We start from the raw sequence: 23,358 nt of genomic DNA, 5'->3' as shown, positions 1-23,358 counted from the left end.
CGATTTCAAGTGTTGCCAAAGCTCTGTGAGGTAGGCTGCAGCGAAGTGAAGTTAGCTTTTATTAACTGTAAACATAGGAATGTAGAGCTTTTCCTTTTTGTAATGCGGCCATGTTAAACCCCCGCGGTGTAGACTGCCTGATTGTAAATAGCGCAATCGGTGCTGGCTCAACTGTAGCTATGAGACTTCAGTTTGCGAATTGGTGGGTTTGTAAGGCTTGTGCGGTGTCACAAGTCTAGTTAAATATCCCGTGCCTGAATAAATACTCTCGTGCTCCACTGCTCGAGGTAAGGAACCTTGCTGGAACAACATATACAGCTAATATTGCTGCGTCGGCACGACTGTATTAATGTGTAGTGTGCACGTACTTCACAGGAGTACGGCCACTAGCGTGGGTTCGGACTTAGCGAGCCACAGGGCCGCGTTTGCCGTCGCCTCGCGTGAACTAGCGCGCCGCTGCACACGTACGTTCGAGCGCAAAGGCACCGAGCGCAACGCGGCAAGTACACAGTACTGCTCTCGAGATCCGCAACAGTTTATTGCCTGCGGCAACACCACAAAACACCTTACAACGCCCGCTCCCAAAGGCGGCGGGAGAAGCAAAAACAGGCTTAACCACGCCACGGGCGAAAGTCCAACACAAAGGGTGCCGCTAGCAGGTCTCCGCGGGCAACGGGCTCACGGCGACACGCCACTAAGGGAAAACGGGTCCCTCACGACTATGCTGCGCACTCTTACGATCCGCGACCACAGGGCCCGATCGCTTGAGTGAGGGCAAACACCGCTCGCGTTGGCTTCGATAAGTACGGTTTCGGCGTAGTATGACCACGCGCGAATGCACCGCACCACTCTTCAGCCTAGCGTTCGGAAAAGGACAACGTAAGGTAAGCGCTCGCCGCTGGCGCAAGGCACCGTTAGCGAGTTCCGTCCGAGCGAGCCCAAACGAGGAGCCGACGGACGGGAGAGAAAATACGCGCTTACCCTACGAGGTCCAGAGAGGGTCTCCTCTTCCGCCGCACGAAACGTCTCGCGAGACGCGAAACTCGAGCGCAGCGCCCCCCGTCGAGGTCCGGCGCCGGGAGAGAGGAGGTTAACGTCACTCCCCGCTCGCCCAGCGCCATAAGACGGCGGAGGAGAGGAACGGCATGATCGGACGTGGGGATGGCAGAAATAGGCGAAAACCAGCGCAATGGCGATGGGCAAGCCTCAATCCCCACAAATGGCAGCCTTGATATTAAAAAAAAAGAAAAGAAAAAAAAAACATGCGAAAGTACGTTTCTTACACGCGTATGTGACTAACACATCATTTGTCAGGTGAAGTATGAGTAGTAGTTGAAATATTGCGGTTTGATGCATGTTAAACCCTTACCTCGAACCGGCACAGCATTCAGTCGAGCCCAGCGCACGCGCACGAATGCCCCCGCATCGACCGCGGCGACCCTAGCGGCCGCCTCTGTCCCTGTATGAAACTGTAGGCGAAGTTTCGGGACCATAAAAGCATTGAAGGACTCTGCTATAGTGAAACAATTCATGGCCAGTACAGTCGAGCCCGACTATATCGAACCCGTTTATATCAAATTATCCCGTATATCGAACAATTTCTAAACACGGTAAATTTACATTGAGAATATATAGCAAAAGTTACTGTTACAGCGAACGAAAATAGCAACGACAACCGATATATCAAACTCCACGTGCCTCAAAAGTGTCCCAGCAAGTTGGCTTTCCCTCGCGGTGGCGGGGAAAACTGCCGCCGCCACCCTAGAAAAAGCGGTTTAAACCCGGTTGTGCACGGGCGAACACCCCCCTGCAAGAAATGATCCTGGCCCGCTCGCAGCGCTTACAGCCAATCAGAGGCCGTCGTGCTTTCTCCGAGGCGCGGAGGCGGTAGAAGTGAGTGCCATTTTTTCTTTCTTTATGCTTGTGTGCCTGCTGCTGCCTGTTTTCCTCGAATCCTCATTCAGCGTGGTCCGTGCTGGTGGTGTTGCCTGTTGGTGCTCTGTGAACTTCATTGGCGCGCTGTCGTCATGGCTTGTGCAAAGAGGCAGAATTTGCCGTTCGCCGCGGAACTCGAAATCATAAATCGGGTCGAGCGCGGTGAAAAGAAGTCCGACATCGCCGCCGCAGTACAAAATTCCAAGAAGCACCTTGAGTACTATCCTGAAGAACAAGGCAGACATCAGGGCCAAGTCGGACAAAAGGCCAGGTGCCCGTGGCGCCCGACGTGTGCGCACTGCTGTGTACGAAGATGTTGAAGCGGCCATTTACAAATGGTTTGTGGACGTTCGGTCGCGAAACATCCCTGTGTCCGGCCCTATGATCGAGCAGAAAGCCAAGGACCTTGCTTTCCTGCTTGACAGGAACGATTTCCAAGGCGGTTCAGGCTGGCTCCAACGGTTCAAAGAACGGCACGACATCGTTGGCAAAGCTGTTACAGGTGAAAGCAGAGCGGCGGACCTGGACAGCATAGACAAATGGCTCGAGGAAAACTGGTGAGATATCGCAGCAAGATATCAAGCCCAAGATATCTTCAATGCGGATGAAACCGCTCTATTTTGGCAAATGTTGCCAAACAAGACACTTGCGTGTCAGTGGCGACAAGACTTGCGGCGGCAAGGCAAACAAAGCTCATGTGTCCGTGCTGTTGGCAGCTAATTTAGACGGATCGAAACAGCTTCGACCTCTGGTTATCGGGAAAAGCACGGCACCGCGGTGTTTTCGAAATGCGCTGTCGCTTCCAGTTACCTACCGAGCAAACTCAAAAGCGTGGATGACCGGGGAGATTTTCGGCAGGTGGCTATCGTCGTGGAATGATGATTTGGTAGGCGAAAATCGCAAGGTGTGCCTGCTCGTGGACAACTGTTCGTCGCACCACTGCAGTACGACCTTCAGCAACATCGAGCTGCGTTTTTTGCCCCCAAACACTACGTCTGTACTGCAACCACTGGATCAAGGCGTTATATACGCGCACTGAAAGCCGGCTATCGAAAGCGCCTGGTGGAGAGGCTGCTGCAGAACCTTCGTGTCGGCAGGGAGCTTAAGATCGACTTGCTCGGAGCTCTTTCTATGTTGAGTAGATCGTGGGCAGATGTCACGAAGGAGACGATCCAGAACTGCTTTAGGCATGCCGGCTTCCGCATGCCTGGTGATGACACCCCAAATTCCGATGACAGCACTGAAGACACCGCAGGTGTTTCCGCCGAAGTTTGGAGCGAGCTGGCAGAGTTCCCGGGAGCTATCGCCGGATCGACATTCGACGAGTTCGTCAGTGCGGACGATGATGTCGCCATCATGGGTGAGCTACAAGATGAGGACTACGTTGCAGACGTCGTGCCGACCACGAGCCAAAGCGACAGCAATAAGGAAATTGACGATGGCCCATTGCCTACATCCTCCGAAGTGATTAAGTGCACTTGCGTTGGTCCGGCGCTGTTGCGTGAATGTGGAAGGTTGCGGCCTCAGCTGCTCTGACTCGTTGGACAACGTGGAGGCGTGCGTGCTGTCGCAGGCAGCGAAGTCGTTGACACAGAAGAAAATCCAGGACTATTTTGTTCCAAAGTAGGGCACGCAAGTAAGCCACCATATTAAGGGGAGATGCTACTCGAAGACACTTTTTCTTTAATATTCACCATAGAGCAATGAAACTTGATCTGCTTATAGAACTATTTATGCTGATTTCAAATATATAATTAGTTTTCTTGCAAGTTGCATACTTTTAGTTCTGCAACATGACAAAGTGAAAAACTTAAGCCTTTTGCCCCCCCTCTTTTCAGACCTAAACTTCAATAATTTTTTACAATTGATAGTTCATAATGTTTCAAATAAAGTGTGGAATGCAAATAACTAATTAGGAAGTCCATACAAAATATGTACTAGACGTGAAAAATTTTAACGTGGGAAGTTCATATTTCTCCTACCCTAGTAAAAGTTTACATAACTTTTTTTTATTATATAATAAGAATATTGAAACTTAAACAAGATAATTGCATTTAACATACTTTGGAAAAAATTCAGGAAAAATTTCATGCAGATCTGAGCACCAGAAGTACCCGAAAAAGGAGGGGCACATTGACAAAAATGGCAAAATTTGCATTTTGAGAAAAACGTGTTTTAAAGTCAAAATTGCATGTTTATTTATCAAAGATGTCATTGAATGCAACTAAATTTGTACACAAGAAAGAGCAATCCTCCTTGTAGTGGCCACTGCCATTAAAATGCGCCAGCACCATAGGTTTGGCCCTCACAGCTCTTTCGAGCTGACTCCTCGACAAGTGATTTTTTCTTCAGCGCACGCCGACGAGCCCTTGCTTCTCCCGTTAGTTTTTGAGACATTTTTTTCTGACGTGTGCTGTCCCGTGATGTGCCAAGAGCAACCAGATCATGAGGCGGGAGCACGCCAAGCTCTTCCAGAACACGTTCAAAACTGGAGTGCCCTCGATTAAACCAACATGTTCAGTGCTGTCATATCAGCAATCAACGAAGACTCGTCGTCCTGTGATTTTTCTTCGTCTTCGAAGAGTCCGATCTTTTTCTGGGAGGCACTCACACATTCGAATGCCGCGGCAAACTCGTCAGACGCATCGGCGTCACTGCCACTACGCCTTGCGGCAGCAGATGATCTTTTCGTGGTTTGAGTGTTCGGCTTTGATTTGCGCCGGCGTACTCGAAATTTGTGCGTCGCGTGAAACTTCACAGGCCGGTGACCGCGCTTCCTACGGCTTTCTTCATCAATAACGGATAAGCACTCGAGAAAAGCGCTGTTCAGCTGCGCTGCTCGACGAGACACGGATCCTGCAAGTAGGCTTCACAGCACACACAGGCGCGCAGCGGCCAATGGCGGCTCGCGATCCGTACCATGTGATTTAAAGCCAGTCGCGGCGCTCGAAAAAGGCGGCAAAGGCGTGCGTCTCTTTATTATTTCTTGCGCTGCAGCAGCGCGGGAAACCGTCGTTATTTGAACAGTGAGGCTCGGCTCTTCGCCTCATGCGGTCGACAATGGCGAGCGGCGGCGCATTATCGGCGGCAAGGTGCTCGAAGATGACACACTTTCGGCCTTTTGACAGCCACCTTGTGCTCTTTAGACGCAATTTTAAAGCGTTTCCAGTTGAGTTTCGGCATTGATTTTTTTTTTTCAGAACAGTAGAGGTACTAATCTTAACAAAACAGGTGAAAACAAAAAATCGATAATTTTTTAGAAAACTCGCGTTTTTCGACCCGCATCTCCCCTTAATAAAGTACTTTTCTTATTGTTATGTGCCTTTGTGTCAAAATCCTATAGTGGGCCTATATCGAATTATGCCATATATCGAACTAATAAACGTTTTTTGGCGAGTTCGATATACCCGGGTTCGACTGTATATACATTGTTTACTGGAATCAAACTCTCATTAATTCAGTTGTAACTGGCTACAACCTGGTTAATTCGAACGAGCCTGGGACTGCACTGAACGCGAAGTGCCGCAAACGAGCGAAAACGACATTCGCGGACAACCGAAACGATACGGTGAAGTCCGCATTGCCATCGTTGTCATTGCAAACCACACGGTCACGACAGGAAAGCCTGAACGCTTCATGCCTATTTGCGCTTGCCACCACACCTCGTTGGCCGCAGGTGTTCAAAAAGGCGTGGTTGCCATTCATAATTGCGTTGTTGGTGACCAAGGCTTTAGCGGCCGCAGCAAATTTCTTTCGTTTACCGGCGAAAAAAAGTATCGTCGCGTGCAACGTTACTAGAACAAACTCAGTTTCAAAGCTCCGTATCTCCGCCAGCGGAGGAGGGTGGTCCGAACGGCGGTCGCGAGAACTAGCGGCGCTGCAGTTTCGTCTCGCGCCACTATCGGCGCGTTGTCTGCTGCCACGGCATAACGCTGCGGTCCGCCGCGCAGTTGCTCGCGGCAACTGCGCGGCAACTTTCTTATTGTACTAGGTAGGTGGATACTTAGGTGGATATGCATAAGGTCGTCTGTATGCATTGGCCTGCGTACGTTCTTCATTGATTGGCTAAGAATCGATGTTCGGTCTATATTGCCACGCCCACTTCTTGTTTTATTTTGTTGTTTTTTGGGTTGGACCAGCAAGGACGGTTATCAACGCTCGACGCTGTCCGCGAAGCAGTGTTAGAGAAGCTTCGCGATTGTAGTAGATCGTTTTGGTAAGATTGCGTGCCGCATGCTCCAGCTTTGTCGAGAGATAACGCCACCACCAGGGATATCGCTGGAAAGTTCGATAGCGCCTGTATAAAAGCCGACGCGCTAGACCGCTGGTCAGATTGATCGATGGTCGGCACTCTGTTCGACGCTATCAGTATATTGCTGTAGTTTGACTTTCAGTTTCCCGGCCACTAGTTCGGCCAAATAAAGAGTTTCATCTCGGACCTGCTGACTGCTGCCTTCGTCGACGTCACGACCCTGTGACAATATTTGAGCTGTCTACATTGCGCTTAACTTCCAAGCATAGGAGTTTCTAAGCGAATGAGGGTTTTCAGCGTAATTTTTATAACTACCACTACAATTTTAGCCGCTGCCGTCTTATCTAGACCAAGAACAACCCAACACGTTTGTAAAAGCCTTTATAGTGTACAAAGAAGCGTACTTACTCGAGATACAAAAACGTTCTAGAAAAACAGTGCTCATGTTGTCTACAATTTATTGAAAAAAACTTTCTCGAAAAACATCACCAATGCTTTGCAATGTTTACAAGACACGTTTTCCGGACGGTTAAAGGGATACTGACCCAAAATCGGAAAATTTTATGAGAACTCGGTAAATGAAATCTCAGTGTGCGATTACATCGAATAGATGTCGTCTCTGAGCAATTTTTTCAGCGGATAGTAGTATTTTCGGTGTCTCATCTTTCTACGTCGCATCCTTATACGGTGCCTTAAACAATTCGAACAGATCGGCCGTGATGTGAGCACCGAGCAGTTATTCGCACGTACTCTGTCGCTAGAAGAGTCGTCAGTATTCAACTTCAGTTTTTCAACTTCACCGAGCAGATGCTCCATGCCCACAGCACTTCTTACACTGTACGACAGCCGCTTGCGTTTCGTGCTGTAGCCGTTCACTACGCAGTTAAACTGCTCGTCAACTACAATTATCTTTTGCACAAATAAGTCTCCATTCCCGAAGCAAAGTGTGGGATTGGGCTAGTTGGTATTCCATTATTAAACTGCTCAGCGCAAAAAATTTGACACGGTACAGATAGAAAAGACGAGGACCAGCGCTGGTCCTCGTCTTTTCTATGTGTACTGTGTCAAATTTTTTGCGCTGAGCAGCCCGTTCCCGAGCCGGCGAGTGTAAAATATTCCGCACATCTTGTTCGATACCTCGTCGTAAAATCTCTCGAAAATCCACTGCTTTGAAGGCATAGCGACAGCTGACAACTGATCGAATGTGAGTGTGATGCAACTCTCAGTCCCGATAGCGTATATAGGTAATCGCCTGCCTTTCGTTTTGCTGTTTTATTTCTGGCGGCTCCTCCAAACTGGGCACTGGGCTTTCGCGGGACGCTGTGTGGTTTGGGGGGGATTTGCGCCTAAACCCCGAACATTTTGGCTTTGAAATGTGGGGTGGAAGTGCTGGGAACAAGCGCGGCACGGCACCGGCGCGCGAGTTCCCACTTTCCACGTGGGATCAAAACTTCTTGTCCCGCAACGACACGACGATAGTGCTTTACAATGTCGTTACTCTCAAAATGAACGCCACAGACCTTGCATTTCGCAGTCACCTTCCTATCTTTGCGATGCAAAGCTTGAATGGCGTAGGGTCTTTTGGAGGTCCGAAGAAGTGTCGTGAAGCGGAGTCGTCGTTACGGTAGCCGCTCTTGCAGCCCGGCGCAAAGCAAGTCGGCATACCGCACAGTGAATCTGTTCGCCCTCGTTACGCTTCGTACATCATGCATGTGTCTTCGTACAAGACGCTAAGCCTGGTCAAGAAGAGTCGCAAAAATGACGAGCAAACAAAACGCAGACGTCGCTGCAACCCACGTGCGCTCGTACACCGGCGGCGCCGATCACAACAAGCGCCAGCAGCGGGAGCTAGACATGACTGCAGCGCCACTAGTTCTCACGACCGCCACGCGGACCGCCTCTCCGGCGGAGCTTTTAAACTGAGTTTGTTCTAGTAACGTTGGTCGCGTGCGCATGGTAGTGGTGTGGTGGTAGTAATTAGGAAGGAGTGCAGAGCACGTTTCAGGCTAAATAAGACATGGAAGTTTTGCGTCGACTTTGCATTGTGAAAGAAGTCGCAAGATGACAGAAATTGCGGCTTTTACGCTGCTCTTACGCAAAATAAGTGCAGCATTTGCATATTCATCAAGAAAATGAAAGTGTATTGATGTAACAGACATTTGTTTATTGTTTTCTTGATACTTTCGATAATTCAGAATTTGGTTAATTCGGACATTTTTTCCGGTCCCGTGCAATCCGAATGAACAAGCTTTTACTGTACTTCTAAATAAATATTTTTAAATAAATATAAACGTGTTGTGATGCAGAGCTCCGTGGATAAAGTATAGCTGCAGAGCCCCTTTAAATGATGAAATCGCAACAAGAAAAGAAGAGACCACTGCCTGCACCTTACGACATTTTCCTGTGTTACACCTCACCAAAGCCCAAACTTAGCTTGTTATGGGAAAGAGGTACTGAGGGACAGAAAAGGGGGGGGCACTGACTGCCATGCAAGGAAACCATTGTAGGCATCCGTCACACCAGTAGCACACAAGTCACAGTTGCAACTTGGCACTCTTTGGCCATGCCTGGCCTTTGGGCCATTAACCACTATGCATACATCATCATCAACTCTGAAGTCATGCAGTCAAACGTCAAGCTCAACATTGGGCACAAAGACAACTGCAAAATTTTGCTCACCGGTGCAGGACCAGTTCTTTGGTGCATCCCAGTGCCGCTCGGAGGACGAGCGGGTGGCAGTATGCCTGGTGGTGGCACACCCGGTGGGGGTACGCCTGGTGGGGGCACTCCCGGTGGGGGCAGTCCTGGCGGAGGCAGTCCCGGTGGTGGCAGTCCCGGCGGGGGTACTCCCGGTGGAGGTAGTCCTGGCGGTGGACCCCTGGGAGGGGCACCACGAGGAGGAGGTGGTATGCCGGGTGGAGGCAACCCCGGAGGAGGCCCTCCCGGTGGTGGGAGGTGCGGTGGTGGTGGTGGTGGTGGTGGCGGCACAGCACCGGGGCCACCAGTCAGACTGGCCGGTGGCTGCGGGGGCTGTGGCAAGACTGCCATGGGGGTAACCCCAGCCGGAGATGAGGCAGGGGGTGGGGGAGGTGGTGGCGGCGGCGGCGGTGGTGGTGGCGGTGGGGGGGCAACCACGGATGCAACTGGGGCCACCACAACAGGAGCCAGGATGGTAGTGCCCTGAGCAGTAACGGGTGCTGCTCCCACTAGACTCACCTGTACCAAAAAAAAAAATGTGAGAATCACATGGGGAACGACAAGAGGCTGCAGCACTTCGGTACTAAAAGCCAAATGGTATAAGGTACATGCACACGATCAACACCCAGAAGGCCATTGTTGCAATGCACGTGACTCAGAAGCAGGAAGACTGACCTTGGTGATAGGAGCGGCATTTGGTGCACTGGGGGGCAACCTTCAAAGCAGTGTTAAACCGCAGGTGGATGTAATTCTGTGACAGTTATTGTCCGTGCCAAACACAATGCCATCAGCAAGTCTTAGAGAGGATGCTTGTTTTTGATGTTTCAGTGTAATCATGCACATTATGTAGCAAGGCCTGCATTTCAATTTCAAATGACAAATGCACACTCCAAAGTCTTTCCGATTTTGATATATTTCCATTTCAATACAGTCGACGTCCGATTTCCCGGACCCTCAAGGGACCGCGAAAACGTCCGGAAAATCGGGCAGTCCGGAAAAACGAATGCACGTGAAAACGCACCTTTTTGGTAGGTATTTTTCGCTGACGGAGAGGGTCACGGCCGGAGTACAAGCTTCCCATTGCAATTCAGCCAATGCATCGTTTAGGTGTCTCTGAAAAGAGCCGTTTATATATATAAAAAAAAGACGACGTGGCCGGCGCTACCTTATAGGTCAGCACTTGGGCGCAAAGAAGTTGCTTATTTTCTTTTGCACAGTGTTCCGCTTGCCCACGATCATGTCTGCCTCAATTTCAGTCAACGTCATGTTGCCACTGTACACCGATGACAGTGTCATCAGTGCTCGCATCAACTCTGAGCTCGTTGGCTGTGTAGGAGCTGGCTCTTCGTTCTCGGTGTCGGAGTCGTCGGAATCTTCCGTAACTTGACGAATGATTTCGTCATCGGTCAACTCCGCACATAGCTCGAGGTCTATGTCAGCGTCGGCGAAGCCCTCAAAGGTTATCCCGGCTGGCATCGACACGCCGGCAGCGCGCAGATCGTCGAAGGCAACGTCCGCGGAAGGCAGTTCGTCACACACTCTGTCCACTTAGGGTGAGACGGCCGTCGTCGAGTGTGAAGCCCGCGTGGTGAAAACAGTTCCGCAGAGTCTCTTGCGTAACCGCCTTCCACGATTCCGCTAGCATGCCGACGGCAGACCTGAGGTCAACAGCTCGACCCTCGACGAAAAGCGCAGCACGAAACAGCTAGGAACTCGGTGGATGCTGAAGGTCGGGAAACGTGATCACTGAAGGCAGCGCGGAGCAGCAAACGATCAACCGCAGACACGACTGCAGAGCTGGCACAGCTGACAAAACAACACGTGAACGAACACAGTGAGGTTTGGCTTGGCTAAGCTACGGCTGGCAACGGATTGACACGTGCGGTTTCGAGGTTACGGCAGCCGCGGCGCGGTGTGGCGGTGCTGCTGGCCACACCTGCGATGCGAGTTTGGTGGTTTCAAGGATATGAAAACAGCCAAAATGGCGGCGTCGGTGGTGACTTTGGGTCGGCGGTTAACAGTAAAAAGTCCGGGAAATCGGATGGCGAAGGCTATAAGCGTCCGGAATTTCGGACTTTTTAATACATTGACTCTATGGGGAACTTGATGGTGCCACAGATGAGTCCGGGAAATCAGGCATGTCCGGAATTTCGGGCGTCCGGGAAATCGGACGTCGACTGTATTAGTCTTTACGTTTAACACTATTCTAGCATGTTGAAGCTGTTACATTAAAGCGCTTGATACACAGCCATTTCTGCCACAGACAAATGGGCCTGATTATCTGAACACCACATGTGATCCTCGTGCTACGATTCACACAACGCGAGATTTCCTTTCCTGGTTCCCTTGTTTTCTGTTTCATACCTAAAGATGTCATGCTATTAAAATTTTGAATTATGCTTATAGGACAGCAGTTTGGGAGAAGATGAAGGCCTGAAGTTATGAGGATTTGTTGAACAGGAAATGTCACTGGAGCCAATGTTTTGACATGTCATTCTCGTTCGGGCACAAGCTTACTCTTCTCTTCACAATTCAGGTTGGGGCGAGAGTGAGCAAGGCATTCATAAGAACACTGCTAACGAAGGCAGCTGCTGCTCTGACGAAGACGAGTCCTGTTGTCAATATGCTGGCTCCAGTGACACTCACTGTTCAACGATTTCGCATCACTTCGTGCATTGTATGTAAGCACTCGAAGTTACTTCAAGTGAAGAACCATTAATTTTGTTTTTCCTCTAGTACCTCCGAGTGCCTGGACGTGTGCAGTGTTTGACGTCTTGACTGCTAACAAAAGATGAAGGCAGTGAAAGGAACGACAACACGAGTGGTACTGTTGGGTTCTGCGCATGCCACAATGATCTATATTTTGCTACGTGTTGCTGTGATCAAATAAGTAGAAAGTTTACCATCCGTGTTGTCATTCCTTTCACTGTCTTCGTGTTTTGTCAGGGGTTAAGCTGCCAAGCAGTAAACACCGACTAGGCCAGACACAAGTTCTTCTGTGTGGTTTCGTTGAGTGAAAAACAAAACAGGGCGGGAAGATACAGTGGGGAAAGGACAGAGCATCTGTACTGTCCACATAGTTTATACCTGCCCCAATTTCAGTTCACGCTTCTGTCTGAACCTATTTTTTCTTCATGTTGACCCTGCTAATACTAGCAGCTGGGACAATGCGGGGGTGTGGGGGGAACTGACCGGTGCCAGCACCGTGGCCTGCTGGGGAATGGCCGTGGCAGCAGTGGCCAGCACCATGGGAGCAGCGGGGGCAGCAGCAGCCGCAGCCTTGGCTGTGGCCACGGCGAGCGGGCTGCCCGCCGGAGTCACAAGCACGGCCGGTGTGGTCACCACTTGGTGGGCCACAACCTGCTCGGTCACGGGGAACAGCTGCACATCAAGCGCAGGTGCCCTCAACAACGACAGCTACACTCGTCGACAGAGGTGGCATGCAGCATTGGAAGGTTTCATATGGTAGCATTCCACTAGACTTACAGCAGACGAGTACACATTTCAAATTGATCAAAGGCACGTTAGAACAGGTATTCAACTGAACTAGCCGGTTCATTGTCAAGGCAAGCTTAAACAGCTGAACTAAAGACAAAAAGGAACAAGAACATAACTGTACTTATCAACCAAGCTTTATGTTTAAGTATGCCGATCAGATAGGCTGGGACATGTGCAAATAAACTGCAACTGCAAGACATCGGTGCCCTAGTCGATACGCAAGGAGGCCAATGCCTAATCTGAGGTCTACTGTTTTTCCTTGGGTACAGCAGTGCCAGCACATGCATACCCGTTTCCTCAGTTGACATAACGCATCCTTAACTATAGTGTCTCTTCCATCCTGCAACTTCAGTTCAGACTTGTTTCAGCCTCATCACAAGGACAAAAGTGGACGAAAGTGGTTTCTAACAAAGGCTTCATTTCAGTGTGACACAGGTATACTATGTACAAGATAACACAAGTTGCACATTTGTTAGCGCACCATCAACAGTGCTTATCACTCAACATTTGCATGCTTTGTCTGCCAGCTTATTCTCGTGTTGATAGAACAATGCATACCAACCTGCACCGGCCAGCTCAGCTGTTTTCCTACTTCAGCTGAGTGCAAGAGTGGGGCCAGAATAATAGTATGAGTGCACTAGCGATCAGATGGATACAGATGTCCATTACAGTACAATTTCTAGGTTACAAGTTGGTGTCCATGCTCTTTGTTGAGGCTACTGCCACACACGTGCGCATTTACACTTATTTGAATGCATAGGCGCGACACCTCCCTAAAGCTGTAATCAGCGGTAAACTGGCCTCAGCATTTTACAAAAGGTCAGGAGGTCCTTTAGGCATAGCACGACATTAACCACACTGAAGGTAATGATGGAGCGGTTAGCCTGTGTATGACAAGACGTGATGTTACTATGCTTTAACGAGTAGACACACAATGAGCCAGTGCTGCTTAAGTAGTCAAATATTATATCAGGCTCTCAAACCTTGTCGAAAACTATGAAAAATGCAAGTGAACCACAGCTTAAAACGATTTCAACCTACATGCCAAGACTCTACACCAACTGTTTTCAATCTCCCCATCTCCTTACATCACAGCACAAAGCTAGGACTTAAGTGATTCAGTTAAAAACTATATGTCAAGTTGTGCTTTCCAAAAAGGACAAAGGGCTCACTCAATGGGTGACAATATTCCTTCTGAAAAGCTGTCATTAAGTTGCTTAAGGGCAGTGCGGCTATCAGAAATGGATCAGTGAAGGAGCTTTTCTTCAAACCTCTATTCTGGTTGGTTCTCAGACCCAAAAGCAGCAGTTATAAAAAATAGAGGCATCTTTAACAACGAGACACTCGAGAACATTCTAGCAAATGCAAGTGAGCTTTAACCCTTACTTGGAACAGCAACAGGAAAAGACATGCTTGTTAACAGCTCAGTTTCAGAGACTTTATCGTGTATATATTTTAGTGGAGAGTATCAAGCTCACCTGCTGCTGAAGCCTGTGCTGCCTCTCTTCCTCAAGAATGCGGGTCTGCTCCAGGATCTGAGAGAAGCAAGGCAAAAAAGATACAACAAGCTTCTGACAACCGTTCATGACACTTCCAAACGAGAAAGTGGCACAAATCACACCCGATTTACAAGGCCCAACAACGCGTCTGCCATGACACTACAGTGAGAAAAGCAGACATATAAGAGGCTATTACAATATCTTGTAACTGCAAGAACTTTTACAAAGTGCAGTTGTTTTTCTGGCACTTGACACACATCCTGTCTACATTTTATACTTCCCGATTTATGACAGCCTTATCAGTCGACTCCTTTGATAAAGATGGAAGTGCAATAAATAACCCACCCACTACATGTCAAACAGCTGTCAGACTTAAAAAGAACTCTATAGTTTCAAATGCCAAAACCACGTGGTGATTTAGAGGCACACCATAGTGGGGGACTCCAGATTGATTCTGATCACCTAGGTTTCTTTAACATGCATGTAAATCTTAGTACTCTGGGTGTTTGTGTTTTACCCCCATCAAATTACGGCTGCAATGAAAAACTAGCAGTTGTTCCGTGTACGAATACAACCGATGAGCGAAGCTCCTTAGAAATGGGACGCAAACGACTATGCGCCTGATCTTGCTGCTTGCTTTTATGAAGGTGGTAGGGTGGGGAGAGCGCCTGCTGCACTCGGTGGTGGGAACGACTGAGCGAGTGAGTTTGCAGCGCGCAGCGCAGGGAGAGGGAGACAGGCGGGAGAGGGGTGCGAGCGGTGATGCAGCGAGGAGCTTTGACGGTGGCGTCGAAATGTTGTGCGCAGCATTTGGCAGCGTTTCAGTGTCTTTTTGCACCGGCGCCAGGTGGGGAGACCGTCTGCTACTACCTTTGACAAAGCGCCTGTAGCGCTTGTCAGACGGTCAGTAGCAGACGGTCTCCCCACCTGGCGATGGTGAATGATGTTATCATTTCAGAGACCATATAACAGTGTGCAGAGAGCTTACTATGGTTATCATGATGGTTATCATTCACCTCCATCGAGAAGGTGGTGAAAGTCAAGACGACCATTATCAACCGAGTTTGTGCAGAGAAGCTGATCATGATGTTATCAGTTCACCATCCCGATTAAGGTGTGAAAGTCAAGACGACCATATAACCATTTGTGCAAGAGCTTATTTCTTTAACCTCGATTTCCCGGTGCCTAGGACTAAACCACTCAAGCCAAACATTTTCCTCTTAAATCACCGGCAACTGCAACCTAAAGCGATGCTTAAGAGAAGGGAGCTTCAGCGGCACGGAGGAGTGCCATCCTAAGGAGCTTCGCTCCTAAAAAAAAAATTGAACCCACATCCTTGAGCATAGCAGCGCAACACCTGAAATGCTAAGCTACCATGGCATGTACAGCTAACCTAATCTGACAAGTAAAGCAATACTGACAACTGTTATCCATGACAAATGGCTGTTGAAGGTTGCACAAACGTTTGCAATTATGTACAGTGCATCCTCTTATAATCTTGCTTAGTTCAATTAATATGGCAATACTAGTGCATAGGGGGTTATGGATGTGGCTTCTATCTAAACCTTTAAAATATTAATTAACACTATAATCTAGAGCTGTGTGAATAGCAAAATTTTGAGTGCGAATCGAATTCGAATATTGAAGTGTGAGTGCGAATCGAATCAAATATTTTTAGAATATTTCTCGAATACTTCTAGAATATTTTTCGAATACTTCGAAGTGAAATTAAAAAAAAGTTAGAGAGGATTCCTGAGCATATTCTTATGAGATAGCAACATGAAAGTGTTTCTTTTCGCTAGGTTGATGAAGTGTTGGCGGGGTGGTGTTTCTAGTTGTCTTATCAGGAATGAGGCAATGTAGAGGCCGAATTGTATTTACATACATGATTTGGTGCAACCAAAGTGTTGCCAACAACACTTCACACGTGATAGGCAAAGATGCCATTTCCTCAGCCTCTCCTCCTGTTTCAACTTCTGTAGAAGCCCAACTGATGTGGCGGTGCTCTCTTCAAGTTCCGAGTTCCAAATCTGCCCCGTAGGCGTCGATATATAAGAACACCTGAAATTTTGGATGCTAAAAAGCTTCGGCTTCCGATTTTTCGGACTTCCTGCCCAAATTTCAGGTCCAAAACAGCATTAATTGAGCCCCCACCTCTGCCACATCTTTCATCTCCATGTTGGAACCAGCGTTTTCTTGAGTTTATACATTTGCGACCGTAGCAGAGCTTGAAAGACAGCTTTGCCGCAATACCTGGGGTGTGATGAGGTGAAGCATATTGAAAATCTAGGAACTACCAATCGGACGTTGACTATCTCTTGGCAAAGTTTGACCGTCACGAAGCTTGAAAGGCAGCTTTGCCGCAATACGAGAGTGTAATGAAGTGAAGCATATTAAAAATCTGAAGGGGTCACTTTCAATCGAATGTTGACTGTATTTGTTTTTGGGAAGTTCGAATAGTTTGAATAGTAAAATTCCAATGCAAATCGAATCGTATAGCAAACAATATTAAAAAAATATTCGAAATTTCGAATATTCGCGCACCCCTACTATAATCTCTTTCTAGCACCTTGCTAATGCTCAAACACTAGGTTTTCCTACAAAGCTTTAGCCCACTGCTGGGTGCCCAACCACTAAAAGCTGAGAGCATGCTTTGCGCAATTTATTGTCACTGTACAGTGAAAGTAAAGTATGAAAGATTATCATGATGCTACATAACCAGTACAGTTCATTCTTCATCTACTTGGCTGCATCCTTGCACTCGCATTTCTGTGATGGAAATGACATCACTAAAAGAGCATGAAGTCATATCTGTGACGGAAATGACATCCTGCTCTTTTAGTGATGTCATTTCATTGAGGTGTCATCATGGTTGAAATCGCGTCACTTCGATCAGTTTGCAGATGTCACGAAAATGACGTTTGTAAATTCTTGGTGGAGCTAGGCACAGAACACTCGTGCGTGAGAAAATGAAGATATGCAAACCAGACAGCTGGAAAAGCATGGTAAACTTTCAGCTCACCTTTTGCTGCTTCTCGGCTTCAAGCATGATCTGCTGCTGCTGTGCCTTCCCAAGGAGCTCCTTCTCTTCCTCGAGCAGTCGCACCTGCTCCTTGCCCAACGCCTCCTTCTGATGCTCCAGGAGCTCCTGAGGGTGGCCACACAACAGGGCACATAAATGTAGAAGCAGAGGTAACAAATACTATGCAAAATGAGGCAAGAATGTGCTCTTGACTGAGTAAACCTACAGTACACAGCAAAATAAACATTATTTACGGGGTGTATTCACTCTACGTCCACTTGACTACGTGCTACCGGACTGCTCGCACATTGCTGTGCCACGTCTGCTATACTTCGTGTCAGACAAGCAGTGCTATGGAGGCACGAGACACATCTCTTAATTTACATAACTGCATTCGAAAGACAGCCCACACAATAGGTATGCGATTTGTAATCTAATAAAACAACGAATCACACACCGATGTAGCATGACAATTGTCGCACGGAAGGCGTCACAGATATGAAATGATTACTCAGCAGGCGAGCAGAGTGACATGTTACCCTAACCAGCCGCTGTTGGAAACAGCTGGCACTCGCAACGAGAAATGTAGTACATTACATACTAGAAGCCGGAATGTGGACAACAATGCATCATTTGACAACAATACAACCACTAGTTGTAATACGTGAGGTAGTGATCCTGTAAGAAGCATTGGAGATCGAGGACAACTATGCTGTAAAACATGCGCAGAGAGAATTCAAATGACTATACTACTTGAGCAGCTTATGCAGAATTGTCTACAGTGTGTGTGAAACAGTACAGATGTTGCATACTGCTGTATGATTACTGATAGCATGCATGCCAGATAAGCTTAACATTGAGTCTGATTTCCACAATAACCATGCCTACGTCCTAGCCACATTTGAGCGATATACGCAAATGTTTCTCCAGAGTCATGTGCAGTGGACTTCAGTCAGAGATGCATTCTGCAAGTGGCACAATAGAAAACACTGTGAGCCCTTGTGGGTGCAATATATTGCACTAGCTGTTAAAGGGGTACTGACACGAATATTTTCAGTTGTCGTTTTTTGCGTCAAATGAAAGGTCAAGCCCTCAAGAGCCTAGAAAGGTAGTGCTAAGCGCGAGTGCGCCCTGAAAAAGTAATTACAGTATGTTTTTAAAAGCTAGTTTCGGTTCCTACTGTACCCTGACGTCACAACACGGTATGACCTTCTCGTCACGTGCTCGCACAATATATAGTGACGTTTCCACGCACAAGTGGCCATTTTGGAAGTTTTGATGACGTACAAGCGGCCATCTTGGAAGTTTCGGTACCTAACGTCATCAGAACAAGCCAGACTGCTGCGTGAAGTCACCAGAATTTGTACTGTAGCCTGACGTCAAGCTAGTGTCTATGTCAGTAGGTGCGCCATGGAAAAATTGACTTTGATATCAAATTAAAATATCTTATCAGTATTTGCTGAGCTTCACACTTGCCCAGAGCCGTCTCTGCAAACAGGAGATATGTATGGCTGGGTAAACTCGCCTTCGAAAAAAGGTGTCAGTACCCCTTTAATGTCGCTGTGTCACTACAAGCGCAATTTTTATTTTATTAAATTTCACGCTTGAGAAACACAGCTTCTGAAGTGTGCTGTCACAAAATGCAGCTACTGCACAACTTTGGAGTGCCAGAATGAAGTTAGTAAATACAAGAGGCTATGGCTGAATACAGAGGCAGGCGAGATGCCTTTATGAAAAGTGCACATATTTACAGAATCATTGTGATGGCGTACAAAAATACCAGTGCACCCTGAATACCAGCGCTAAGAAGTATTTGGGAGTATTTCTGCTACGCAACAATAATCGTCACCTGGCTTGCTCACATTTCCTTTCTTGAAAACCTGGCTCTCGCCACTTTCCCATCAAGAATGCTATGCCTCGCTGATAGCGTGCACGCCATTCGTGACCGGGAAGTGCTGGGACCACGGTGATAATGTGAGGAAAGTACAAGAGGTAGATGACGATTATAGTTGTGTGGCAGAAATACTCCCCAAACACTCGATTTTTTTCTTAGGGAACGAGAACATGGCAGGAACGCAACAGACACAATATTAGTTGCCAAACACAGGCCTTCCTGGTTATATCACACTCTGCTATTTGGTCCGTCTGTCTCTACTTGCTTAACAAATTTTGGCCACAATAACACCGCAGAGGAAATGACTTGGAATTACAGCACAAGGTAATACTGCAGAAAGCAGCTATGAGAAACACAGCACAATGGCTGTTTAGCTAAGAAAAGACTCAAGTTGCATTATGTCATTTTAGGATCACAAGCTCTCATCGAATTCCAAGCAGTCCAGTTCGCAAACCTGTACATTGGTTATAAAAGGCAAACGAGCCGCTCTACATTAAAACCGCCTACTTACGTCTTGAAGCCCCATACTCTTATTGACATATCTGTATGGATGTGGAAACGTAATCGCTGGAAAGAAAGAACACGAGCCTGTATTGCCGCCTACTTGTATAGGGGAGTCCACAATGCAAAAGCTTTTGCCTAAAAACTGGGGCCAAATTTGCAATTGTCATGGCCAACAGGACGACTGATTGGCAGATGGTCCCGCAGAGTTCCGGCGTAATGTAGTAACTTTTTTTTTTTTTGTGCGTGAATAAAGGCGTAATAATATGCATGCTGATAAGAGGCTACCGACATTGGTCACCTACTAAGATGTTCAAAAGAATGGCAAAGGTCAAGACATACCTTTTCATCGGGGGTTTCAACTGACGCATCTTGATCAGAAGCAGGGGCCTCCTGGGCACCCTGACGATAAAAAAAAAAAGAAAAAAAAACACGATGTCAAGAAACGTTTTAAGCAGAATGAACGTACGGTACTATTTCGAGTCGGGGAAGACGCACAACAAGAGAAAACAGACAGCAGAGACGGCGAGCTTGCAAAAAAATGACACTCACCTGCGAGTCTTCTTCGGTGTCCATGCTTTCTTCCTGCTCTGGAGTCACCTCCTAGAAGCAAATACACTAAAGTAAACATACAAAACTCGCAAGCAGCCGGCTAATCGTAAATGATAAACATGATGGCTATAGTCCATGGTTTCATTAAACCAGCCATTGCTCACCTATACACGTAAACGTTCAACTTCGTACATGAACATTACCTTGAGTTACACTTACATTTTCTGCGTCTATCGCGGCCTGAAGCCTTTTCACGAGGTCGGCCTTCAGCCCTGCGATCGAAGCGAAAGACGGCGAGTGAATACCTAAACAAACACTGAAAGTGGACGCAACGCGCTAAAAACGTTATGCGAGAAGGAACAAACGGCTAGGACATGCACAACAAAGCAATAATTACATTAAACACTGTCATTCCAGCACTTTGCGAAGTTATTATTGACGCTAAATATCGTCGATCGCAAGTGCCTACGAACTTCAAGCGATACAACCGGCCGGCGTGTGCGTCATAAAACCATCGCTGTGACACGGTCTCCAAGTGCATGCGATTAAGCATATCTGCATCCCAAATCAAGAACAGCTGTAATCTGTTATCTGTAGCATTACCTGATGTGGATAATCCTCGCTCTGATAGCTTCTCCTTCAAATCAACAACGCGCAACTTGGAGAGATCGCCACCGCTGCGGGACGCCATTTTCGCAAACCGATGGCCCGACGAGGACTGACATAACAAGCAAAAAAAAAATAGATGCAATTGGCGGCGCCATAAGCCTATTAAAATTAATAGTGCCATTTGACTTTGAGATTGCAGTCTGGGAAACTGCGGGAACGTCGGACTCAAATGCAAAGGTATACTGCTTTCAATGAAAGAAGAGGTGTTATGATCGCTTGTTTCAATGAAAGTTTCACGCATACATGTCATTTTTTGTCGCATTTCTTGATACACTGTCTTGCATCGGCAATATTTTGATATTGTCAAGGTATACGACAATCATATGTTCTCGAAATGCTTCTGTGGCTCCACGTGATAGTAGGAATAGTAATCAAAATCAAAAATAATTTTAATATCCAATAAAGCGCGGAAACGAAACCGAAACCTAACCGAAAGGCTTAGTGTGACTGATTTGAATGGAACAACCCTTCGAGCTTGATTAAAAAACAAATACAGCGGGAAGCAGACGCTGATGTGAACCTCATAGCACAGTCCACAGGCAGAGCGCGAAGTTGCCACTTTCTCAAGCGCTCTCTCTTCATACAGAGGCCCGTACATGCTCTCTTTGGAGCGCTGCCACGCAGTAGATTTTTCATCGCACAGCAGATCGCTGCTATTGGCCAACAGCTGACATAAACCCAGAGCGGCGTTTATATCAAGTGCGCTGCTTGACACGGGGTGCCGGGCGCCGGACACAGTAGCAACACTAGCGCGCACCGGAATCCCACCGGGATAAAGCGATCGCGTTTCATGAGGCGCGCGTGACGTAGTTTCTTTCGTCTGTGTAAAAGCATGCTCGTGCGGCCACTATGCAGAGCGAAAACGGCAAAGGCCACAGAGCCATGCATTCGGAGCTACTATATCGGAGCGGTAAAACAGTGACAACTGCGATGTCGACGAATAAACAGCAATTATCTGGCAGATATGTGTGGCCGTTCCGTTTCACAGACTCATGCCCGCGGAGCTGTGAGAAGCGACTGCTAGGAATAGTCGATTAAGCTTTTTTAATCGATTAACGACTTCTCTTTCATCAGTTAATCTCTGTCGGTGAGGAGTGAGTTTAGTCGATTAATCGGTACTTCAGGCGGGCGCCTTCAGAAAGTCTGAAACGTCATTGTTTGACAGACACAACATATGTATGAAAAATACGAGTGACAAAGAATAATATGTGAAAATATGCGCGAAGCGAGAAGGCTCGCCTCGCATCTTTCTTCGCCCTGTGGGCCACAAATTTTAAACGCAGAAAAAGTTCAGAATCATGTAGCGGGACGCAAATTTTTGAGCATGATCTGTTATGCGATGCAGAATCAAACGTCCAAATTTCAGCCATTACGCAACTATAATGCCGAATTTGTTTTCCACGCATTAATTAACTAAGCCAGCGAAAATTACTGCTGCGCAGAACCAGTGAAGCCAACTGTTATCGACCAAACACATTATCAGAGCTCACGGTAGAGTTTTAGTTTTCACGCTCTGCAGGCAAAGTTTTGGAACACAGCCAAAGGGGGCGTCGCCAGAATTTTTTTCTTTTCGGGTAGTGGGGGGGGGGACCTCCTCCCACCATACACACAGGCACCCCCCCCCCCCGGTTATGGTAAACCCCCCAAAATCGAAATGCGGGATAAACCCCTGCGATCGGCATCAGTTCAAACTGAGTGTGCAGCTGACAAGGGCTGAAGTCCAACTAAGGCCTCCCCAGAAGTCATCCTCGCGTACGCGCGTAATCCACATACCGGCGTATACTCACGCGGCCAATGGAATATCAAGCTATGCAGAGGCCAAGTAAAAGTTACAGCAAAGTACAGGACGCTCACGTCTAAACGAACCAATTTCGCGCGATGAACGTTCAAGGCACACAAGTTGCGAAAGTATTCAAAGTGGGCCGCGCACTGCCACGCATTCACATCGAGACTGCACTCAAGGGCACCTAGTGTCGAAAAGTCAAATATTATTCGTGTGGTGCTAACCACATCAACGATAGTAAAGGTACTCACGCGTCGCAGGCTGTGCGTCCTATGTAGATCTTATACCACCGCGGTGTCCGTCAACAAGCTTCACGAACTGCTGGGTTCAATTCACACAGTTCGCTTCACGGGCGTCGGTAGGAAAGAGCACTTGTGTGTGATCTTTCGTGTGCGTTTACCCGCGTTCCGCCGGCTATGCGCAGCTGCATAAAATGATCCACGTGTCGCGCACGCGAGACCGCGAGCCGTAAAAAAAGAAAAAAAAAGTGAGCGCGAGCTGACATACAGCTGCAGCAGCTCGAATGTCTTAGCGTGAGCCTTATACAAACACACATCTGGCGTCTCATAACGCGGTGTTGTTCAAACAAGATCAAGTTCATCAAGAAGGCGCCTACATTGAAGATTTATCGCCACAGTGCTAAATTTCGCGCCGATCACTCCTTCACCGGCTTTTAACGTAACTGCATCGCTTTATGACAACTTCTTTCAACGCCAAGACCATCAAAAGAAATGGCAGATCCTTTAGCGTTGCCAAATTTTTTTTCGGGGGAAAGGGGGGGTGGGAGGCATGTCACATGTATACGTATACAAAACAAAATAAAGTCGCGTTCACTTGAGATATAGTGAAGGTGTCACTTTAAAATAAACATCAAGACAGAATAAAAATGATGGTAGAGTTTAATATGGATAAAGCAACACCCAACGCAACGATTACCCGACAGTCATTTTTATTGCAGTGTTGGTAATGTTGAGGGTAAATCACATGTGCGTAAACGCACGCAATCCACGCCGTTGCGATTTATGTTGTCCTCGAAGACACGCGTATAGAGCATGC

The 23,358-nt window shown here is 47.6% G+C and overlaps 1 protein-coding gene across 3 annotated transcripts in view; it reads right to left on the bottom strand.

Annotated features, from left to right (window-relative positions):
- Positions 1–22,646, bottom strand: part of LOC119383523 (splicing factor 3B subunit 2) — a 50,739-nt gene extending 28,093 nt beyond the window's left edge. The window contains exons 1-8 of one of the 3 annotated variants that reach the window (XM_037651717.2): positions 22,554–22,646; positions 20,070–20,122; positions 19,851–19,901; positions 19,641–19,700; positions 16,904–17,029; positions 13,861–13,917; positions 12,077–12,265; positions 8,867–9,403 (exon numbers count right to left, since the gene is read on the bottom strand). In XM_037651717.2, coding sequence (XP_037507645.1) covers positions 8,867–9,403; positions 12,077–12,265; positions 13,861–13,917; positions 16,904–17,029; positions 19,641–19,700; positions 19,851–19,874 — 993 coding nt within the window. In that variant the 5' untranslated portion in view covers positions 19,875–19,901; positions 20,070–20,122; positions 22,554–22,646. Of the gene's footprint in view, positions 1–8,866; positions 9,404–12,076; positions 12,266–13,860; positions 13,918–16,903; positions 17,030–19,640; positions 19,701–19,850; positions 19,902–20,069; positions 20,123–20,453; positions 20,585–22,553 lie in introns of those variants that run through there. The other 2 variants (XM_049412562.1, XM_037651715.2) reach the window with 2 other exon arrangements.
- Between the last annotated feature and the right edge of the window lie 712 nt (positions 22,647–23,358).

The sequence above is a fragment of the Rhipicephalus sanguineus genome, chromosome 2 (assembly GCF_013339695.2).
Source record: "Rhipicephalus sanguineus isolate Rsan-2018 chromosome 2, BIME_Rsan_1.4, whole genome shotgun sequence".
NCBI lineage: Eukaryota > Metazoa > Arthropoda > Arachnida > Ixodida > Ixodidae > Rhipicephalus > Rhipicephalus sanguineus.
The sequence above is the reverse complement of the archived record's forward strand: the minus strand, read 5'-3'. Positions and strand labels throughout refer to the sequence as shown.